Source organism: Mixophyes fleayi, chromosome 11, assembly GCF_038048845.1.
Source record: "Mixophyes fleayi isolate aMixFle1 chromosome 11, aMixFle1.hap1, whole genome shotgun sequence".
In the NCBI taxonomy this organism is placed as follows: Eukaryota; Metazoa; Chordata; class Amphibia; order Anura; family Limnodynastidae; genus Mixophyes; species Mixophyes fleayi.
In genome coordinates, this window is record NC_134412.1 from 43,104,778 (window position 1) to 43,125,510 (window position 20,733).

At 39.9% G+C, this 20,733-nt stretch overlaps 1 protein-coding gene across 1 annotated transcript in view; it reads right to left on the reverse strand.

The window, feature by feature from the left end:
* Positions 1-2,851: 2,851 nt before the first annotated feature.
* TMEM25 (transmembrane protein 25) overlaps positions 2,852-20,733 on the reverse strand; it is a 270,995-nt gene continuing 253,113 nt past the window's right edge. The window contains exon 9 of the mRNA XM_075190583.1: positions 2,852-9,547. Coding sequence (XP_075046684.1) covers positions 9,474-9,547 — 74 coding nt within the window. The 3' untranslated portion in view covers positions 2,852-9,473. The remainder of the gene's footprint in view (positions 9,548-20,733) is intronic.

A 20,733-nucleotide genomic window follows, 5' to 3' on the forward strand; every position in this document is an offset into this window, starting at 1 on the left:
CTGGCGCTGGTGGAAAATACTTTTTTGCTGTCAGAAACAGAAGAGAAAAAAATTCTGGTTGTGCTAGGTGGAATACAAACTGTATTTTAATCTGCAGGAGTAATGCAAACACTACATTGGTTACCAGCAAGAAAAATAGAAAGATTTGAAATACACTTTAGCTTGTGGTTTAACTGTAATTCCATAGAAAATCACTACTGGATACAAAGATGGTAAAACAATTATAATAAGATAAAACATTAATTTGCATACATGTAAAATGTGGGCAAGTATGGTACAGGCATGGAAAATATCTTACAAGTATCAGGACAGAAGGGGGAGGGGTGTGCGGCAAAATATGTCATTGTGGCTCAGCGACGCAATGACTCGAAAGCATCAGTTTGACGCAGAGGGCAGGGTTCCCATACTGCCTCTTCACTAGGATGTGGGAGAATGGCCTGCTCTCCTAGGAGTCCGGGAGAGTGGGCAAGTATGGCCCTGTACCCAGCATTTCGTAGAATCCTATTCAAGCGTATAGAGATGCAATTTAAGGGGCTGATGCAGAGTGGGACTTTGGCCTGTTTGCGCAGCAGATGATAAGCAAATTTACTCTGGGCATGTCGACAAAAGAAAACACACGCACATGCAGATTTGCTTGCATCTGTCACTTGGCCTCTTTAGGTTTAGAAGAGACAGGCATGCATATGCAATATACAGTAGTCGTTTTGACGCAAATTAGTCTGCTCTTGACACAGCCACATATACGCCTGTCAGGAGCTGTATCTATGCGGCTGATTAAGAGCTGGTGCAAGATATGTGCAGCTTCAGGTCATCATCAGCACAGACTTTGCTAGTGTTAAGAAAAAAAGATATTGAAATTAAAAAATCAGTATACCCCTTCCCCCAAAAGTATTCCCAGCATCAGCGCTTATATCCTATGTGTCCGACACTATAACAGAGAAACCCGCAGTGTGGAGACCACTGTCCTATTGCTTCTCGGCTCTTACCTATTTAGCTGAATTCCCTAGTGGAATTGGGCTAGCAATAAAATGCAGCCCTAGTGCTCAAAACTCTAGGCTCCTCCCAACATGTGTGTGTGGTGGGTATTGAAGTAATAAGTGTCTAACATATAGATTATAGAATCCTCCCTTACAGAAATCTTTTTAAACTTCTTACCCTCACATACAAGGCTTTCTCCCACTCCACTGCCCCTTACATCTCCAATCTCCTCTCCATCCACACTCCCGCCCGGCCCCTGCGTTCAGCCAATGACCGTCGCCTCTCCTCCACTCTGATCACCTCATCCCACTCCAGAATTCAAGACTTCTCCCGTGCTGCCCCCCTGCACTGGAATGACCTCCCACGGTCCATCCGTTTGTCACCTAACCTGTGCTCCTTCAAACGGGCACTCAAAACTCATCTCTTCTGCATTGCCTACCATCCTTCCACCTAACCCTCTCTCCATGCTCACTCTCCTCAGTAGAGGGGAGCGCTTGCTCCACTCCTCCGACATCCTCTGTGCCTGTCGTCTGTCTACCCTCCCTATAGGATGTAAGCTCGTATGAGCAGGGACCTCCTACCTCCTGTCTCGCTACCTTCTCTTCTGCTCCAACCTCCACTCACTTGCCTGGCCTGGAGCCTCTGAAGTTTTGGTACTACTCGGTTATTGTATTGTACTGTTATTCCCTGTACTGTCCATTGTTTGTATTGTGTACGGCGCTGTGGAAACCTTGTGGCGCCTTATAAATAAACGATAATAATAATAATAATTATAGCATTTAGTTCACAAAGCACCAGTGTACCCAAACTGTTTAGGGCTGCCAGGGATTGCTGGTACCTTAGGTACACCAGCAAAAAAAAAATGTTCAAATCTATTTTTTACATTTATTACCGCAACACCCACAGCACAGTGGTTTTGGGAGGGCACTTTTTTGCAGGTTTGATTCCCCTAGAGGATTCAACCTTGTCCTGAACAGGCTAGGGTTGAGTGACATTATGACGGGGTTTTTGTTATGTCACCAGCCAGTCTGTCATTGCATAGTGCTGGTGGCCTGTATACTAGCAACTTCATCAGATTTATGACCATAATAATACTAAAAGTATTACATTCCAGGACATTGCATTCTGAGGACACAGACCCCTTCTCCATATGCAAACACCCACCAATCACAACACACACACCACACCTCCAAACATGCCACCATACACATAGGCACATCAGTCTACCTCAGATCTTACTAATCTTCTCACTGTAACCTTACACTGACTCTCAGAATGACATTTTTAAACATCACAATAGAGATCAGTGGAATTGCGGTCCTGCACACACAAGCCAGCTAACCTTCTTTTATCATTTTCCTATCACACAATTTAAAATATACAGTAAAATATTCCCATTATCGATTTCTATATTTTCTGCATATACAACACAATACCATTCACTTTGAGAATCAACGTTATAGCCTCCAGTATTAAAGGCTGATATTGTATTGCTGATGTAAATCATATATCACACTTTTATCATGTTAATATTTTTGAGTCTCAAACAGAGTTTGAAAATAAGTGTTTTTGGAACAGAGCAATAAACAAAGGCACGCTGGTAAGTGAAATGCTTTAAGAGGTGTTAAAAGCAATATCTATATTTATATAGAAAAAAAACCCTGCAGTGAAGTTCCCAAATAATGAACTGTCCAAATCAGTTAATAGCCTCTTGTTAGCTTCACTTGTTGGTATAAGTTATACCTCTTTCAATAACTGCCCCTTACTCTATGCATATCCGGCTGAACTAGCCTATCATCACACTCACAACATAGACTTACACCATTTTAATAAAATTCAGCTCATTAGGACCAATAACACAGTAATGACATCATACAATTCAAAATAGAATGTTTAATGAACTTTAAAATCACAGCAAATACTAATTAGAACAGACAATTTGAATTTAATAAATAACCAAGTCAGTTTGCATGGGATGTTTCTAGATACTAAGCGGCGGAAAGATATTCAGGGATATATTTACCAAACTGCATGTTTGAAAAATTGGAGTTGTTGCCTATAGCAACAAATTAGATTCTAGCTGTCATTTTGTAGAATGTACTAAATAAATAACTAGAATCTTATTGGTTGCTATAGGCAACATCTCAACATTTTCAACCCCTCAGTTTAGTAAATATACCCCTCAGTCTCCTATAAGAGGCTGATTATTTTGCTGTTACAGAATCTCAATGGTAGCTTGTCAGCAAGATCTCTGAAAAGATAGTCTGAGTCAGCTGTTGCTTGCATAATGTCACACCTACAGCGGGCGAAATAAGTATTGAACGCATCAACATTTTTCTCAGTAGAAATATATTTAATGTGCCTATTGTAATGAAATTTACACCAAATTTTAGCAATAACCCTTGCAACCCACACATGCAAAGAAAACAAACCATAGATGTCCATAAATTAAGTTTTGTGTAATAACATGAAAAAAGGGAGGTGCAAAAAGGCATGGGAAGCCAAGACACCAGCTGAAATCTATCAGTAATTAGAAAGCAATCCTGCCAGCTGGTTCAGCCACAACTGACGGCCTATAAAAAAGTGTCTCATTACAAAGGTGTCACACAAGAAATATTTCATGATGGGTAAAAGCAAAGAGCTCTCAAGACCTTCACTACCATATAGTTGCAAAACATACTGATGGCATTGGTTACAGAAGGATCTCTAAACTGCTGAATTTTCCAGTGAGCACTGTTTGAGCCATGATCCGGAAGTGGAAAGAGCAAAGTTTCACCATATACCGGCCCCAACCAACTGCACCTCGCAAGATTTCTGGCAGAGGAGTGAAATAAATTATCAGAAGACTTGTCCAAGGACCACTTGTGGAGAGCTTCAGAAAGACCTGGAATTAGCAGGTACAATTGTTTCAAAGAAAACAAGAACAAAAATGCACTCAACCGCCATGGTCTGTATGCACGCTCACCACTCTAGACTCCTTTGCTGAACAAAAGACATGTTGAAGCTCATTTAAAGTTTGCTGCACAACATTTGGATAAGCCTGTGAAATACTGGGAGAATATAGTGTGGTCAGATGAGAGCAAAATTGAACTCTTTGGATGCCATAATACACACCATGTTTGGAGGAGAAATGGCACTGCACATCACCCCAAAAACATTATACCAATAATGAAGTTTGGAGATGGGAACATCATGATGTGGGGCTATTTTTCTGCACATGGTACTGGCATACTGCATGTGATTGAAGGAAGGATGAATGGAAAAATGTACTGAGACATTCTTCATAAAAATCTGCTGCCATCTACCAGGATGTTGAAGATGAAACAAGGGTGGGCTTTTCAGCAACACAATGATCCAAAACACACAGCCAAGGACACTCGCAATTGTTTTCGGAGAAAGAAAATAATGCTGCTAGAATTGCCCAGCCAATCACCTGACTTGAATCCAATTGAAAATCTATGGAAAGAACTAAAGATCAGAGTTCATAGAAGAAGTCCACGGAACCTTCAAGACTATTTGCGTTGAAGAATGGGGCAAAATCACATCTGAGCAATGCATGCGACTAGTTTCTCCATACAGGAGGCATCTTAAAGCTGTCATTACCAACAAAGGCTTTTGTACAAAGTATTAAATAAATTTCAGGAAGCTTGTTCAATACTTTTTCTGTGTGTCATTTCACAATATTACACAAAACTTAATTTATGGACATCTATGGTCTAATTTCTATGCATGTGTGGATTGTAAGGGTTGTTGCTGACATTTGGTGTAAATTTCATTGCAGTAGCCACATTAAATATATATTTACTGAGAAAAATGTTGATGTGTTAAATACTTATTTCGCCCACTTAGGTGCTAAGTCTCACAAATGTGTTTTGTGAGGTGATGGAAATCCCAGAGAATTAACTAAACATGATTTGGGAACAAATAATATTTAATATTGCACCACACATATTAAAGCCTTTTGTAGGTATAGTAATGAGATAACTTGAAAGTATTTGATAAATCATATATAGGTGAACTCTGCCAAGATAGTTCCTACTGAACTGCATCGATAAACATAAGTCTGAGATTATATCCCTATTAACTGAACCTGGAGATTGATTTAGCTTTAGGTGAACTCCCAAGCCAGAATATCCTCAATAATAATTATCCTTCATGAATAAAGAGATATTACATGGTATGGTGTAACAGCGATAATAATTTGATACTGAAGACATCTCTATAAAGAACCTTTTGGTTAACGTCAATGAATTGTTTACCTCTTCATAGACTATACATTCGGTCCAGTCTCTACAAAGTATCCCTAAAATAATATCCGTGTTGAACTGATCACTAAAAGATAAAATAACCTCTATCAGCACAATTGGTTTTATTATTTTGCTTTTCAATACAGAAATTATTTTCTGGGTATGAAATAAAAGTTACATTTTTATATGTTTTATGATTTTTGTCTGAGTTGGTTATAGGGTCTACAGTAGTCATGAGTAGACATAGCATCTGATCACTAATACTGTATTTTATTAATAACCCTAGGAATGCCTTATATTAAAAGTTGTGATTTATCTTTGTTTCTGCTAAACAAGTCTGTGGGTATTTTACCACTATTAGTGTCTAGGGTAATGTTCACTTTAATTGTGATACAGTGTAACTAAAGGCAGATATGTGTTCAGAAGGGCAAGGAGGTCTCTATAAACAGCCCAATGTTTAGTAACAGTAGTTCATAGTGTTACTCACACTGTTCATTGTCACGAGTTGTGGCAGTACGCCGCATCCTGGTGTGATCTAGCAGCCGGGCGCGTGCATTGGTTACAATGCACTGTTATTTTTCCTTGAGCTCATCTTTGTGGCATAGAGTAGGAGGGTGTAGAGACATCCTCCAACACCAGGGGGAGCTCTCCTATGATTTAAATTGGTTCATTTATATATTTATACATGTTCCTTGTTTATGTTATTATCTATGCCAGTTCTAGCTAGTAAATTAATTAGCAGCCTCCTGAGGCTGATTGTCAGCCCTGTCCTCCTCTTTTCTGATTGGCCCATCTAAGTATTTAAGGCAGGGATGGCTTTGCCGGTTATAGCGTCCAGTTTCCTGTCTGCTAACCTGCTCCTGTGCTGTTTGGTGTATACCTTCTGGATTGAACTTCTGTGTATGACCCCTGCCTGTACCTTGGACCTTGCCTGTGACCCTGATTCATTTGCCTGTACCTTGGACCCCGCTGTATTGCCTGTGACCCTGAACTTTGGCGTGTTACCTGATAGTTACCTGCCTTGCTAGTGACCTCTGACCGCTGCTTTTGTCTGACCATCTGCTGCCATCTATGCTGCCTCCTGGCCTGGCGCTATGGTTTTGTATTACCAACTCCCACTACATCTGGAGTTAAGTCCTGGGGGCATATGAGTACCAGTGAGCGTATAAAGCTCTAAGGGAAAGGCGGCTGCTATAGGCGAAGACCTCCGCCATCTTGTTCTGCCAGTTGGTGATCAGACTGTCAGCCTAACATCCATGGGGTTCTGCCAACTCTAGAATCTAGTGTGTTTCTGGGTGTGAACACACTGAGCTCTGGCTGTAGTTGCTGACTCCAGGACCCTCCTGTCATTGGACACGCTGGACTCTGAGCCTGCTCAAGGTGCTGGATGGTCTGGACTCCAGACAAAGAGTACACAATCCGTACAATGAAACTTTTTAGGATGTTTGATACCCTCCAGCCACTGGACCTTCTCTAGTCACAGGATACCCTCTGGACACTAAGTCTTCTCTGGTCATAGTCACTTGATGCACCCATATGGACACCAGATCTCTGGACACTAGCAATGGACATACTGTGAATTTGGATCATTGACGAATGCTGTGCTCACTTTTCTGGAAGGGCCACTTTGCTCTCTCCAGTTTCTCCACAATGCTTCCATTGCCCTATTCTGTACTTCTCTGCCTCCTCTGTTCTACCACACTCAGCAGCATCTTGGAGGCAGTTTCATCCCCTTCTCCAGCCTTCCCCCAGCACCATGCATGATGTGTCTTGTAGTCACAATCGGGGATCATACCACACTTCCCTACTTCTCCAGCTGTTAGCCCCCACACAGGGGCTCTTCATTCTGGATGAGCTCCAGGATCTGGGGTTACATATCAAAATTGAAAGGTAGGGGGAAATGCTCTCAAGAATACCCCACACTTTCTAGAATACTAAATCATTTAATAAATGACTGGAGTACTATGTACTATGAAGTCTGTTGATCAGTCAAGAATGTCAAAGAACAAGTCCCAAACTTGTTGGAAGAGGTGCAGTAACTAACACAGAAAAGGTACATATTTATGTGGATGTGATTATGCTAAATAGTAGGCATTGCCTTTTTTTAGAATGCGCCCATAATGTACATGTATGGGACAACATAATATAGAACATCATACTTAACAGTGCCCACAAGTTTCTGCAGACATATTGTATAGATATCTCCCACTACACATACAATTCAGAAATATCCCCATTGAAAGCTATGTATTGCAGAGAAATAAGCCCATTTGTAGAAATGGGCTTATACATTGTAGAAAATACCCTGATTGCAAGCCACATATTGCAGAGAAATGCTCCCATCGCAAGTCACCCAATCACTTGTTCCATAGATTTGAGATAACTTGATACACAGAAGCATTTGATTTCCTAACAATTTAGGAAAACATTTTTGTCTAGTACTCTTAATACTCATAATTTCCCTCACATTTTATATAGAACAGTAGTCCTCTCGCCTTTTATCTTTTCATATAATAAAAGTTCAGCCCCCCCTATGAATTTTGATGATATAATTGTATCCATAACATTGTTCAATCATAATAGCAACTTCACATTTGCTAACAATTGTTACAAAAAATCCTCAAACTTGTTTCTAAGTATGCATGAGTTTTTTGGGCAAAAGCATTTTTTATTTAATGTATTTTTTTTATACTAATATATATTGTAACTTTATTACTGTAATGATGTAGTGCGCCTTACCAAGCATTTTGAATGATGTTATGGCGTCTTAGGAAGGTGTTTTTAGTACCTGCCCATCCGCTGTTGAGTAATATATATATCTATAATATAAATGTCTAGTGGCGTGTGTTAGTCTGTCTGTGTGTGGAAAAAATAAAACCAAGCTGCAGCGCCACCTGCTGGGCGGAGTTATACACTGACCTACTAAATTCTTAGTGTGTGTGGGAAAAAAAATTCAGAAAGGGCTGAAATTTGGTATACTAAGATGTTTTTAATTTGTTAATTTAATTTGTTAATTGTTAAAAGTGTTTATAAAGATTTTAAAAAAAATATATATTTCTTGAAGGAAAAGTGACAGTTGGGAGTGGTTGGTGGTTGCCGGAGGTGACAGTGGGGAGTGGTTGGTGGTTGCCGGGGGTGACAGTGGTTGGTGGTTGAGGCCTGGGCTATGGCCCAAATGCATGACAAGAACCTTTTTAACACCTTAAGTAGCTTGATGTGACTAGAATGCATGAGTATCATGCACGGGTTAACTTGTGTGTATATATATATATATATATATATATATATATATATATTATATACTTACTATAATTTTTTCATTTAACTGCTCTTAATTTATCCAATAATTGTGTTATTGATGCTATTATTTATGGTTTGCTCTATATTAAAAATGGTGTTTGATTCTTCATCATGAACCTGATTAAAGGTCTGAAGTGTGTAGAGTGATTAAAAGAGGTGGAGGTTATGTCTGCAAATGTAGTGAATGCTCTAACGGACTTGTATCCTTGTTTGGTAACTGGCTATGCACAGTTGAGGTTGTCAGCTGATTGGGATGGTTAATTAATTGGGAGCTTTGCTGCAGGATTTTTCTCCCCTCTATGTAAGATATTGTATTTAATATTAAAGCATTTTACTTGCCAAAATGCCTTTGTTTTTCATTAAGTTCATGTTCTCTTTTGTCTTCTATTTCGTTACCTAGTTAAGTTGGCTTGCTTATTTTTAACTGGTATTCATTTACTACTAAACGGTTTCTGTGTTTTAGTTCTACTTTTAAGATATGTTTTATTTTTCCCTTTGTATTTATCGAATGTGGACGAAAGCTGAACGCATAATAACTATTCATGGTGCTTTGCCTTGCTTTCAGAAAGGTGATACTGAATCTGCTCATATGCCTTGCCCAGCTATTGGTTCAGTCTTTATCCCATATTCTCATTGTCTCTTTGTACTGCCATACTTTTATTTATTTGTGATGAATACAGCAGATTGGTGGTGGAGTTTGTGCTGTTGTTTTAGCAGAGAGCAGGTAAAGAGGAGACCTACCCAAAACTCTTTGCTCTTTTGCTGTACAGAGCGATAACATAAAATTGTGTCTTTCATTTGCAATCTTCTATAGTAGGCACAATTAAGTTATTTTTTAAATTACTGTGCCTTTATCATTGAGTACCAGATACAATGTATTGTCCAGTTATTTGCCAAAGATCCAATATAGGGAAGTTTTGTTATTTGGTTAGTAAATTACACAGAAAGTCAGAGCCAGATCTCATCACTGCTCACACTTGAAGCTCTATAGATGTAGCCCACAAGTGGAAATCGATCAATCCCTGTGGGGAAAGAGAGAATTGTGTCAAATCATTAAAACTATACTAATGATTAACAATGAATTAAGGAAACAAACATATAGTACACAAGTGATATATTAATCTATATATTGAACATTAGATTCAAAGCACCACTAAATTAAAAATGGAGTTGAGGAATGTTTGTGATGTGTTAGTCTAACTAAACCAAAGAAATGAAATCTGTATTAATTCTGTGGATAGTGATAAATATACAGTATTTAGTAGTATTCACAGACTTGCATAAGTTGAAAAATAGTTGCCCTTGTCTATTTTCAATATAAGATGTAGTATATTAGTAAATCCAGATCAGTGACAGCTTAATGCATGATCTATATAGAAATATCTCAGTATTCAGTAAGTAACTGTGCTAGAAAAGTAAAGATCTTCAAAATTATACCTGATACATCTACCGAAATGGACACTTTGTAACACCCACCCCCCCCCCATCCCCCGCCTCTTACAGAGCAGATATCTAATCATTGGAGATTAAGAGCAAACTAGTCCGACTTTATCATCGCCAAACCCACTAATCTGAGAGACAAAGACATCACAGTAGTCATTTTCCTATTAGACTTGGGTGCAATTTCAGAGTGCTAGGTGTTTCCTTAAACTCAATTTTTGGTTAAGGCTGGTTTTGTATTTTGTACAAGTCAAAGGGTGGTCCTTAAACATTTCTGTCGGGTTTCCCTTCCATCAAATTTTACAGCTGATGGTTAACCACAAACGTGTCACCCATTACTGATTAGCCCACCTTGAAAGCAGGTCCTATACATTCTAGGATACTTTGGTGAATGGGTGCCAGCAATGAAGAGCTTGTATATAAAGTACAAGAAGTGTAGTGAATTCACTATATTTATAATATAGCATTAATTTATGTGTCTCCCTGCAATCACTCTATTCAGCTCAGCTCTCTCTAGTCAGTGTTTTGCCTGCTGTGTCGAAACAAAGGGTTGATTTCAACTTGACCAGCCTGCATCTAATTTTCCAGCCCTTTAGTGATCCTCAGGGGGAGCAGTGTCCTGTTACTGTAATTATGCAATGGTAATGTCATAGCATTACAATGTACATTTCTTCAAGGTGAACATTTGGGTTATGGGTAAGAAGTGGGTGGAGTCCAATTCAAGCAGGTGAGGGGGCGGATCAGCTGGCAGCTAATTCTAGCTAGAAAAAAAAAGGCTTCTTAGGGGTTAATACTTAATCATCTTGTCTTAGCCCCTTAATTAACCCCAGCATGTCCCCATTGTCTCAGAGTGTGGCCAGCTAGACAGCTCGGAATCAAGGGAGGAGAGGTTGTTGTGTTGGAGATTTTGGCTTCTGTTGGGCTAGTGCTTGCTCAGGCTGATAGATTGGTGGGCCTGCAGGAGCAAGGAACTTTATATCAGATTCCTGCCACACTGGCAGAGGGGAAGAAAATTAAGCCAAGCAGGCAAGTACTCAAGAAGCTAGGAGAAAAGGTGACTGCAGTCCTTTGGACTAGAAGGTTAATGAACAAGGTGTTTGGCATTTGTTTAAAATATATAATTTTTCTGGTGTATTTTATTAATAATAATAATAATAAAAGTACCATTATACTTGATAACTGCTTTGCTTGAGTGGTTGGTGTGCCCCTAAAAGGTACTGGGTGTGTACTTCCCTGGTATAGTAAGGCACCCTGAATGGTCAGCGCGAAGTGGATATAATTAGATCAGATAAACCTTTACACCTACATCAATGCTGTAGAGCAGAGCAGTCTTGCTGGCCACTTCTGTTTCACTCTTCCCACGAATGAAACTGTTTAACCATTACAGATAAAACCACATGTGAATTGCTGAAACCACATGTGAATTTGTTGGACAGAGGCTCTACAATTGGATGCAATCACAGTGCTTCCTCTGTATTGGCTCTCCACACTAGCCCTGCAGTCTTATTTTTGCTAATGTGAAGAGATCACAAACAGCACTGAAATATAAGAATGGGGAAATGCTGGAAGGGTGGAAAGTTGACTGGCATATGTCTACATTTTTCAAATGAAATGGTGTAGGCTAGCAGAGTTCTAAATTGTGTTGGGAATAGGGATATGAGGCTGCAAAAGGCTGAATTTTGTGAAGATGGGACTGAGAATATATATTTTCTGGTTAATGTAAGACAGGCTGTTTATCTGGACCTAGGCTATATGTGGCTGGAATACTAAATTACTAGGCACATGGCTGCATATGGTAGGCATAGGATTGGTAGGCATTGCCCTATGTGGTGGGGTTAAGACTGGTGATCATCTGGCTGGTATGAGTACAGGTGTATTAGTGAGCATCACATTTTCGTGAAATTGGGTTGTTAACCTGGACACTGACCTGTAATTATGAGTGTGAAATTGTGCTGGGCATGATGCTATAATAGTAGGAACATGGCTGTGGATAGTGGTGGCATGATGTTGTTAATGTACCTACAGGGCAGCATGTGGTGAGCCTTCATTTGGCATGATGATATGTTGGTAAACATAGGTCTGTGATGGTATGAGGCCATCAATCAGGATACCAAGCTGTATGTAGGTGGTATGACATTGTCATATATTATTTAACTATACTTGTCTTAATAATGTGTTAATAGAATACTCTTAATTGTAAGTGTAATATATCACATTATAATCTAGGGCTTCATTTAAACCCCCTGGATGCAGTGTATGCAGCCTAAATTTCCAAGACAACTCACTCATGCACAATTTCCTAAATCTGTCCCCTTTTCTGCTCGCATTCTGTAGAACCTCTACACCTGTAATCATGAAACCTTCAGGATTGCCATTGTGAGTTTGTGTGAAGTGTCTCAAGATGCTGTGTGTCTGTATTCTGTACATAATATTCTTTTTATTTTCCCTAAATCATAATTTCAAGGTTCTCGTTCACCCTATATACTGTAGGTGAAATGGACACTGAAGTACCTACATTACATATGCTGACACTTGATAAAATGTTTAATGGGGAACGTAAATACCCATTGCACTTGATATGATCTCAGAGGTTTGTTTGTGATGACATGTTAAGCTTACTGATTTATTGCAACGATAACAGCTTTTTGGTTTAAATGGGGTAGGGACTGATGTGAGCTAACATAACTTATAACTATATTTTATAACTATTTACATAACTAACATAACTTATAATGGTTTCTGCTTAGTTCTCATCTGCTCTGTACAGCGCAGCACAATTACTGGCGCTATATAGTTAGCTGCTGATGATGAGGATGATGACAGGGATGTTCAGGAGATGCTGTCTGTGGCTGGAAAAATTTCTGGACTTTACCGCCATTCTCCAACAGCATGTAGGAGATTGCAGCAGCATGTACCCAAGTATGTCACATTTTTCAGAAGTAGGCTACTCTGTGTATCAGTGGCTTCACCAAGAGGCATACAAATGACAATCTGTTACAAAAAGTAAGGGATGTCATTTCAACATAGCTAATCCTGCTTGGACTCTCCTGAGGATATGTGATTTCTGATAAGGACACCAATATTGTTAGAGCATTGCAGCAGGGGCGGGGGGGGAAATTCCATCACATTTCTTGTTTTGCTCACACAATCAACTTGGTGTTACAGAACTTTTAAAAAAATGACAATGACATGCAGGAGATGCTGTTTGTGTCCCGAAAAATTTAGGGTCATTTTCAGGATTCTGCAACAGCATGTAGGAGAATGCAGCAGCTGCAAGAAGACTAGCATTTGAGGGGAATGTACTTTAGTCCAGCGAAGTAGTCACCTGTGAAGAGAGTGCAGATACGGTTAGCTTGAGACAAGTGATTGCCTTAATTATACTTTTTGAGAAGCAACTAGAGAAATTTTACGGATGAAATAAAACTAAGTAAATCTGCTAACTATATTGTAATTGTAGATCTAGGACTTAATTCGCTTCGCCAGGATCCAAGAGCTATCAACATCTTGTAATGACATCTTCTCCTTCAGTTTCTCTGGCAACTGCTTCTCAGAAAAAACTTAGCTTTCCCAAGACACCCAGTAGTGATGCAGATGAGTCAGCACAACATTTTCTCTGCTGTAAAAGAATTGCCAAAAAATCGTGACCGCTCTGCCATAAAATGAACCACAAATTCCATTAGGAAGGCCATTGTCGATGATTACATCAAAGTACACAGACTTCTATGATGGTGGATTCCAGCGGGGATGAATTGATATTGTCAGAGGAAGATGTACACAATGATGAGGGTGATTATGATGACAGTGTAGATTGTAGCAGGGGCTGAAATCTAACTAAGAGAAGGGAGCTACCTGATGCTGGTATACCTGGTAATATTTTGGGTAGAATGGCATGTTGGCAATGTTATGTTTTTCTACAGTAAACTTTCACCTTTTTTTGTTTTTTTTTTTAAAAAGGTACAGGATTTTTATTTAGATTTTTGTTTCCCTGACTTAAAAACAGTATGCACAAAGCAAATCTGGCACGTAGCAGCCATGGAAGAAATTACGTACTATTTACATGATAGAGGTTACGCTTTCAACCAAGTGTGGGCTCCTTGGCAGTTCGCAGCACGCTCGTTCCCCTCTGGCCCTTAATGACTCCGTTATGACCCATGTGCGGCGGGCAGGATTCGGTCCCCGTCCCATCATCCCCTGGCCCTCTAACATTCATAATCTCACCTCCTTTCCGATTACACTCATGCACCAACCTTTGTGGTCTTCCCTTTCCCTTCCCTCCTAATTCTCCTTCACCCCTCCCCCTTCCATTCTACTTTTTCCATTATTGTATCTTACATTTATACAAAAGTATAAAAGGAAAATATGGTCAATGTATCTCTCATGTTGTCAAAAAAACTTTTTCTTTAGACTACACTACAATGTTAACGCTCTTCTATGTATACTTTGTAAACTTTTGACTTCGTATTGTATATACCTTTTCCTGTTTGACCATTCAAAATAAAGAATTTAAAAAAAAAAAAAAAAAACAGTATGCACTTAAACATAGACTTTAGTGCCTGTGGTAGAAGGATTAGTATCATCATGACTGAGACTGGAGAGTGACAAGAACAATGCCACCCCCTCCTGTTTCTGTATGAGCTATGGCACAGTAGAATGTCACTGGAGACTTTGAAGAACACTGACAGCCCTATTATTACAATTTCTGTTTCAGCACTGAACCCTGCCACCACTCCTGTTTCTGAGTGAGCTATGGTACAATAAAATGTAACTGCAGTTTTAGACCAAGCCAGACAGGCCTATAATTTCTATTTCAGTAATTACAATTAGCAATGGAGCTCTTCTCTTTGGGTGTTACCTATATAAAGCAGTAGAATTTGAATGAAAATTCTACAGACAAGCCTTCTTGTCTTCCTCTTCATAAATGACTCTTAGCAATTGAGAACTCGTCTTTGGGTGTTATCAGACGCTACACTTATTCGTGCAAATTAAGAGAAAAAACCTGCAAGGACTTGTAGATTAATAAAAATGACCAAAGCACCTCTTCTCTTTGGGTGTATATTAGACCCTACACTTTGTAGTGCAAACTCAGAAAAAAAACAGTGCAATGACTGGTATATTAGGATTTCAGAAATGTGCAACGCAGCTCTTCTTTAAGGGTGTATATCGGACTCTACACTTTGTAGTGCAAATTCAGAAAAAAACACTGCAATGACTGGTATAATTACTATTTTAGGATTTCACCAATGGAGCTTTCTCTAACACTGCTACCACCCTCCTATTTCTATTCAATACTCTGACCTAGCCCTTCTCTGTCCCTCTCTCAAATGACGCTAGATCGCTGTGGAGGCAGGTATTTGTTGATTCCAAACCTCCCGAGATCCGACGATGACGTATTGCCTCGTTTTGGAATCCGTATAGGAGCGAGAGTCAGCTCGGTACTCTGCTTGGTACTTGGAACCACAAAGTTCGGGTGGGTTCGGTTTTCATGAAACAGAGCCCGTCCATTTCTACTTATAATGTCTGCTAGTATAATACAAATATGTATTGGCATCTTCAGGTTAATTATAATTAGAATAATATAATTTTTTTCCTTTAATGTGTCAAAATTACAATTGAGTGAAATGCAAATTAAAAGTGTTTGTGTTAAGAAAAAAACATATTTCTTTTTTCAAATCAGAGCCCCCTTTCCAAATAATAAACAAATCAATCTATCAGCCTTATTGGACCAAAACCCCTTATATGGGCCGTTACAGAGAAAGTCCTCCTCAAAACTAATTGTTAACATAAAAAAAAAAAAAAATTGCATCCACGTAATACTATAACTTGATTGTCAACTAATAAAGTGGAATGTTATTCCCCCCATAAGACCTTTTAAAAAGATCTGGAACGATACATGTCTGATAAAGCTCTCTACTGACTGGAGGCAGATTGAGTGTCTTCAGAGGATGGCTGTGCACCTTTAGATAGCAAATTTATAAGCACTGCTGTTGCAAGCTGAAGGATCACCCGAGATGCAGCACCAACGAATTACACAGAGGTAGCATGGGAGCAGAATGTGGAGGTAGAACTTTGTCAATTTTCTGGATCATGGACTATCTGCAGTCTGGGGAGGTGTATCCCTTTAAAACTAACAGAGATATTTAAATACTTATATACTTATGAATGCATGCTATTAACTAAATGTTTTTTCTGTATTCTGAGTGTTCCTTTTAATATTTAATGAGTTTTAAAACAATGAATATGTCTTGTATAGAGTATAAGGCTAATAAATGTTGTTGTATTTTATACAAATTGTGTGAGTCTTTTTTTTGGAACCGTTAAACTGCCATGACTGATATAAATTATATTTGAAATTTAAGAGAGCTTTTTATATATGTACCGATGAGCCACAACATAGTACCTACCAAAAGTTGTCCATGGCGACAGGGTCTTGGGCACACAAGGCTTATTTATGCGTGTGGGGAGCGGAGAGTAGCCCATCTGGTCCAATCCCATTGAAGAGCTACTGTAGCAAAAATTACTAAAATGTTACTGCTGGCTATGATAAAAAAGTGTCAGAACACAGTGCATTGCAGCTTGCTGCATAGCCGCAGACTGGTCAGAGCGCCCATGCTCACCCTTGTCCATCACAGAAAGTACCTAAAATGAGCATGCAAGCGCCTGAACTGGACCATGGAGCAATGAAAGAAGGTGGCCTGGTTCGAATGTATCACGTTTTCTTTTATATCGTGGGTGGCCAGGTGCATGTGCGTTGTTTATTTGCGTTTATCTTTGGAGGCAATGGCACCAGGATGCACTATGGAAAGAAGGCAAGCTGGCAGAGGCAGTGTGCTCTGGGCAATGTTCTGCTGGGAAACCTTGGCTCCTGGCATTCAGGTGGATGTTACTTTGACACATTCCGCCTAAACACGGTATTCCGTGATAACAATGGCCTCCTTGCCATACTGCAAAAATTGTTCAGGAATGGTTTGAGGAACATGATAAGGAGGTGTTTAGGTGTTGACTTGGTTTCCAAATTTCCCAGATCTCAATCAAATCGAGCATCTGTGGGATGTACTGGAACAACAAGTTTGAGCCATGGAGGCCCCACTTTGTAATCTATAAGACTTAAAGGATCAGCTGCTTGTGAAGTCCATCATGACTCAATGGGTCATAGCTGTTTTGGCAGCAAATGTGGGACCTACACCATATTAGGCAGGTGGTTTTAATGTTTTTTAAAGTCCGAACGACAGGAACGACAGGAACCTGGGACTTGCTATTTACCACTTGCCCAGAGCTTCTGTCACATATCCCCCCCGTTTGTTTCGACCTGTGGGGCGGAACACTTTTAGACCTTAAACAATAGATTCGGGACAATGCATCTGCATTGGTCAGTTTTAAAATTTTGGAGGGCCAAGAACCACCTAGTTATTCTTCCGTTTGTTTCTTTTTTCTCAGACATCCACTTCAACGGATCATAGTCAGTGATTAGCCTAAACTTCTGGCCCAAAAGATAATATCTTAATGTTTCTAATGCCCATTTAATTGCCAGGGCTTCTTTTTCAATAGTGGCATAATTTCTTTCTTGCTCATTCAACTTCCGACTTAAATAAATAATATGGGACAAATAACTTTGGGAAAGCACCGCACCCATCCCTACACTTAACGCATCCGTCGACGTATTGCGTAACGGGATCGCCTTCGGGTATCTTCTAGCATAATCTAATATTACCAGAATGTATTGATGCCCCCGGGCAGACTTTAGTAAAGGAACCACCAAATCCATAGCTATCCTCTCAAATGGTACTTCAATAATGGGTAACGGGACAAGCGGACTTTTAAAGTGTGGCCTAGGAGCATGGTATTGACACTCTGGGCCGGATGTGCAGTAATCAGAAACATCTTTATGGATCCCTGGCCAGAGAAACCGCTGCATTCTCTCTGAGGTTTTTTCTACCCCTAGATGCCCTGCAGTTATGTGACCATGAGCAAAGTCCAAGACCGTTTTCCTATAAGCCTTAGGTACAATTAGCTGCTCCACAACATCCTCACCTTTTTTGGACATTTAGTACAATAACACTTGATTCATTGCCATGTAAGGGTACGACAATCTATTATCGAGCTCTAGGGGTAATCCATCAACCATTTTGACATTTCCCCTAGCTTTTAACAGAGTGGGGTCTTTTAACTGCTCTGAGGCAAATATATATTTTCTCACTTCAAGTTTAGGCATACAATCAACTGCTTCCACAACATTTCCTCCTTCAGTAGGGGGTACATTCTCCTGTGCTCCACTACTGCCCTCGTCACTTTCTGTCTCGTCAAGCATATTTGAGAAAGGAAATGTTTCAGATTCTGGGAACAATTTTACCCTTACCGCATCTGTAACATTAACTGGGTCTGGGCTATTTACTTGTATAACCACCTGGGTTTCCCACAGCTCCCAAAAGTGAGAGAAATCTTGCCCCAGCATTGCATCAAACCCCAAATGAGGAATTAATCCCACAGTAAATAAAACGGAACCAAACTGTGTTACTATGTTCACTGCAGCGGTAGCATAATGCAGTGTTTCCACATGTATACAAGTTACCCCAACACTTTCACAAGTGTCACCATGCTACCGGAATCTAGTAGAGCCTTTACACTTTTGCCTTCTACGGTAATTACACACATCAGTCTGTCTGACTCAGGGTGTTGGTCTGCAGTGCAGGACAGCTGGGTGAAGGAAGACATTCTGCACTGTACATAAGCAGAGTCACACTACATAGGCTCAGAGGTAAGTGAACAATTAGCAGCTATATGGCCTAATTCACCTCATCTAAAATATCTTATCTTATTTATATCAAGTCTTATACGAGGCTGGGACCTTCTTGGTATAACTCAATTTATCATAGCCCCTGGCATCAGTAATGCTGAGATCATAGTATGCCTTTTGCAACTCCCCAGATAGGAAGGGAGCCAATAGGCTGCCCCACTGAACTTTAGGCCAATTTTCCGTTTCAGCAGTTCTCTCAAAAGTTATTAAATAGGCCTCTACATCATCTCCCTTGGCCATCTTTTGAAGAAAATGACTAGCTGGTATAGAGCTGGAGCTAGTTGTGACCTCCGGGGAATCCCTGCCAGGCCGTTGTTGTTGCCTCAGGGACTCCTCAATGGCTTGAAATCGCCTGTTCTACTCTTCATTGCTATCTTCTGTAGCCTGTCAGTTTCTTGCTGAGCTACATTAGCTGCCTGCTGTTGCCTGTTAGTTTCCTGTTGAACCAGAGAAGATTGTACCAACGCTTTGACCTTATCTTCCATGTTATTTCCTGGTGCAGAAGAAGGGCAGAAGGCAGCCTTCTTAATCTGCTGACGATGTCCCGGGTTAGGGTTCATAAGACTTTGTCATATAGAGTACTTTCCCAAGATTGGGTGCCTGTCTCTTTAAATTTTCCACACAGTCTCTTCTTGGGGTTGAGACAGTAGGCTTCTGTTTTTCTTTGTCTACTATAGCTTGAGAAGCAGCCACTTTTAACTTTTTACAAACAAAGCACTTTCTTTATAGAAGGTGTACCTCACTTGACGTAAGATGTGTGGCCCTACAACACCCAGCATATATCACAAACTTTTTCCTTTGCAGAGCAAAAGGTGTTGTTTTTTTCTCTTCTCTCCTTTACCTTCTGCTCAACGGTTTTGCAAACACATTTGCCTGCTTCTGTTGTTCCAACGTAGAAAAATCCACTTTACACTTACAACAAATTCTCAAACTTTTCTTTAAGGTCTCTTGCTCTTTGCTTATGCACAGAACCAGGCAACACCCAACTTGTGCTTGCAGAAATACACATCTACAGCAACATATACTTGGGTTCTCTTCCCAGACTTAATGAACACACCTGCTTTAAAGCAATTAAACAAAGTCCATGTAAACACTTGATTTCTTTGCCTTTAATATGTGTCTCCTTGGTCTTTGCATTTACTTCTGTTTTTCCAACACCGATTGCCATCACTGACAACATTTAACTATGCAGCAAATCTGTTTAAACAGTATTTCACAGTAGGATTTATAACTCACATCCACGTGGTTCTCTGATTCCCACTGTTGCTGAGCATAAACATTCCAATTTTTAGCTGCTTTTATCCACATGACAAGACATGCACGTATTTTCCCACGGTGTCTGTCCCTTTTAAACTTTCCAAGCACACACACACAGCTGGTTTCTGCAAGTATCTCCAAGACTGCTGCTATTCTTTGATATGCGCAGATCTTTGCAAGCCAATTCTCCACCATATATAGCATAATCACGGGAACAGGTTCTATCTACTGGGTGTTGCAGTAAAACACACAAGTCCAGAAGTTTCAGGATAACAGCCACAGCCAGTTTATTCACCAACTTATAAACAAAACATAATATAAACAAAATCCTAGCCATCTGGCTTCTAGCTAATACATTGAGCAAATTCCTCTCTCAGAATTACAACATATCATTGCTCACTGCAGCAGTGTCTCGGCAGGCAATTTACTTCCTTCCCAAGACTGAGACACTGGTTGCATATCCCAGCTGCCTTTTTACAGGCAACTCCCAGGTGCATCTCTTAATCAGTCTGTATTTAAAGTCCAAACCACAGGAACTTTGGGGCTTATGTACCTGCTATTTACCACTTGCCCAGAGCTTCTGTCACTATATATATATATATAATGACACACATATATAATTAACCCACTCTTAGCACTGTCTTTTAGTAGGTGTAAACTGGACACAGGGCAGCATATGGCACGGAGAAGACTGTGATGGACATGAGGCTGTTATGTTGG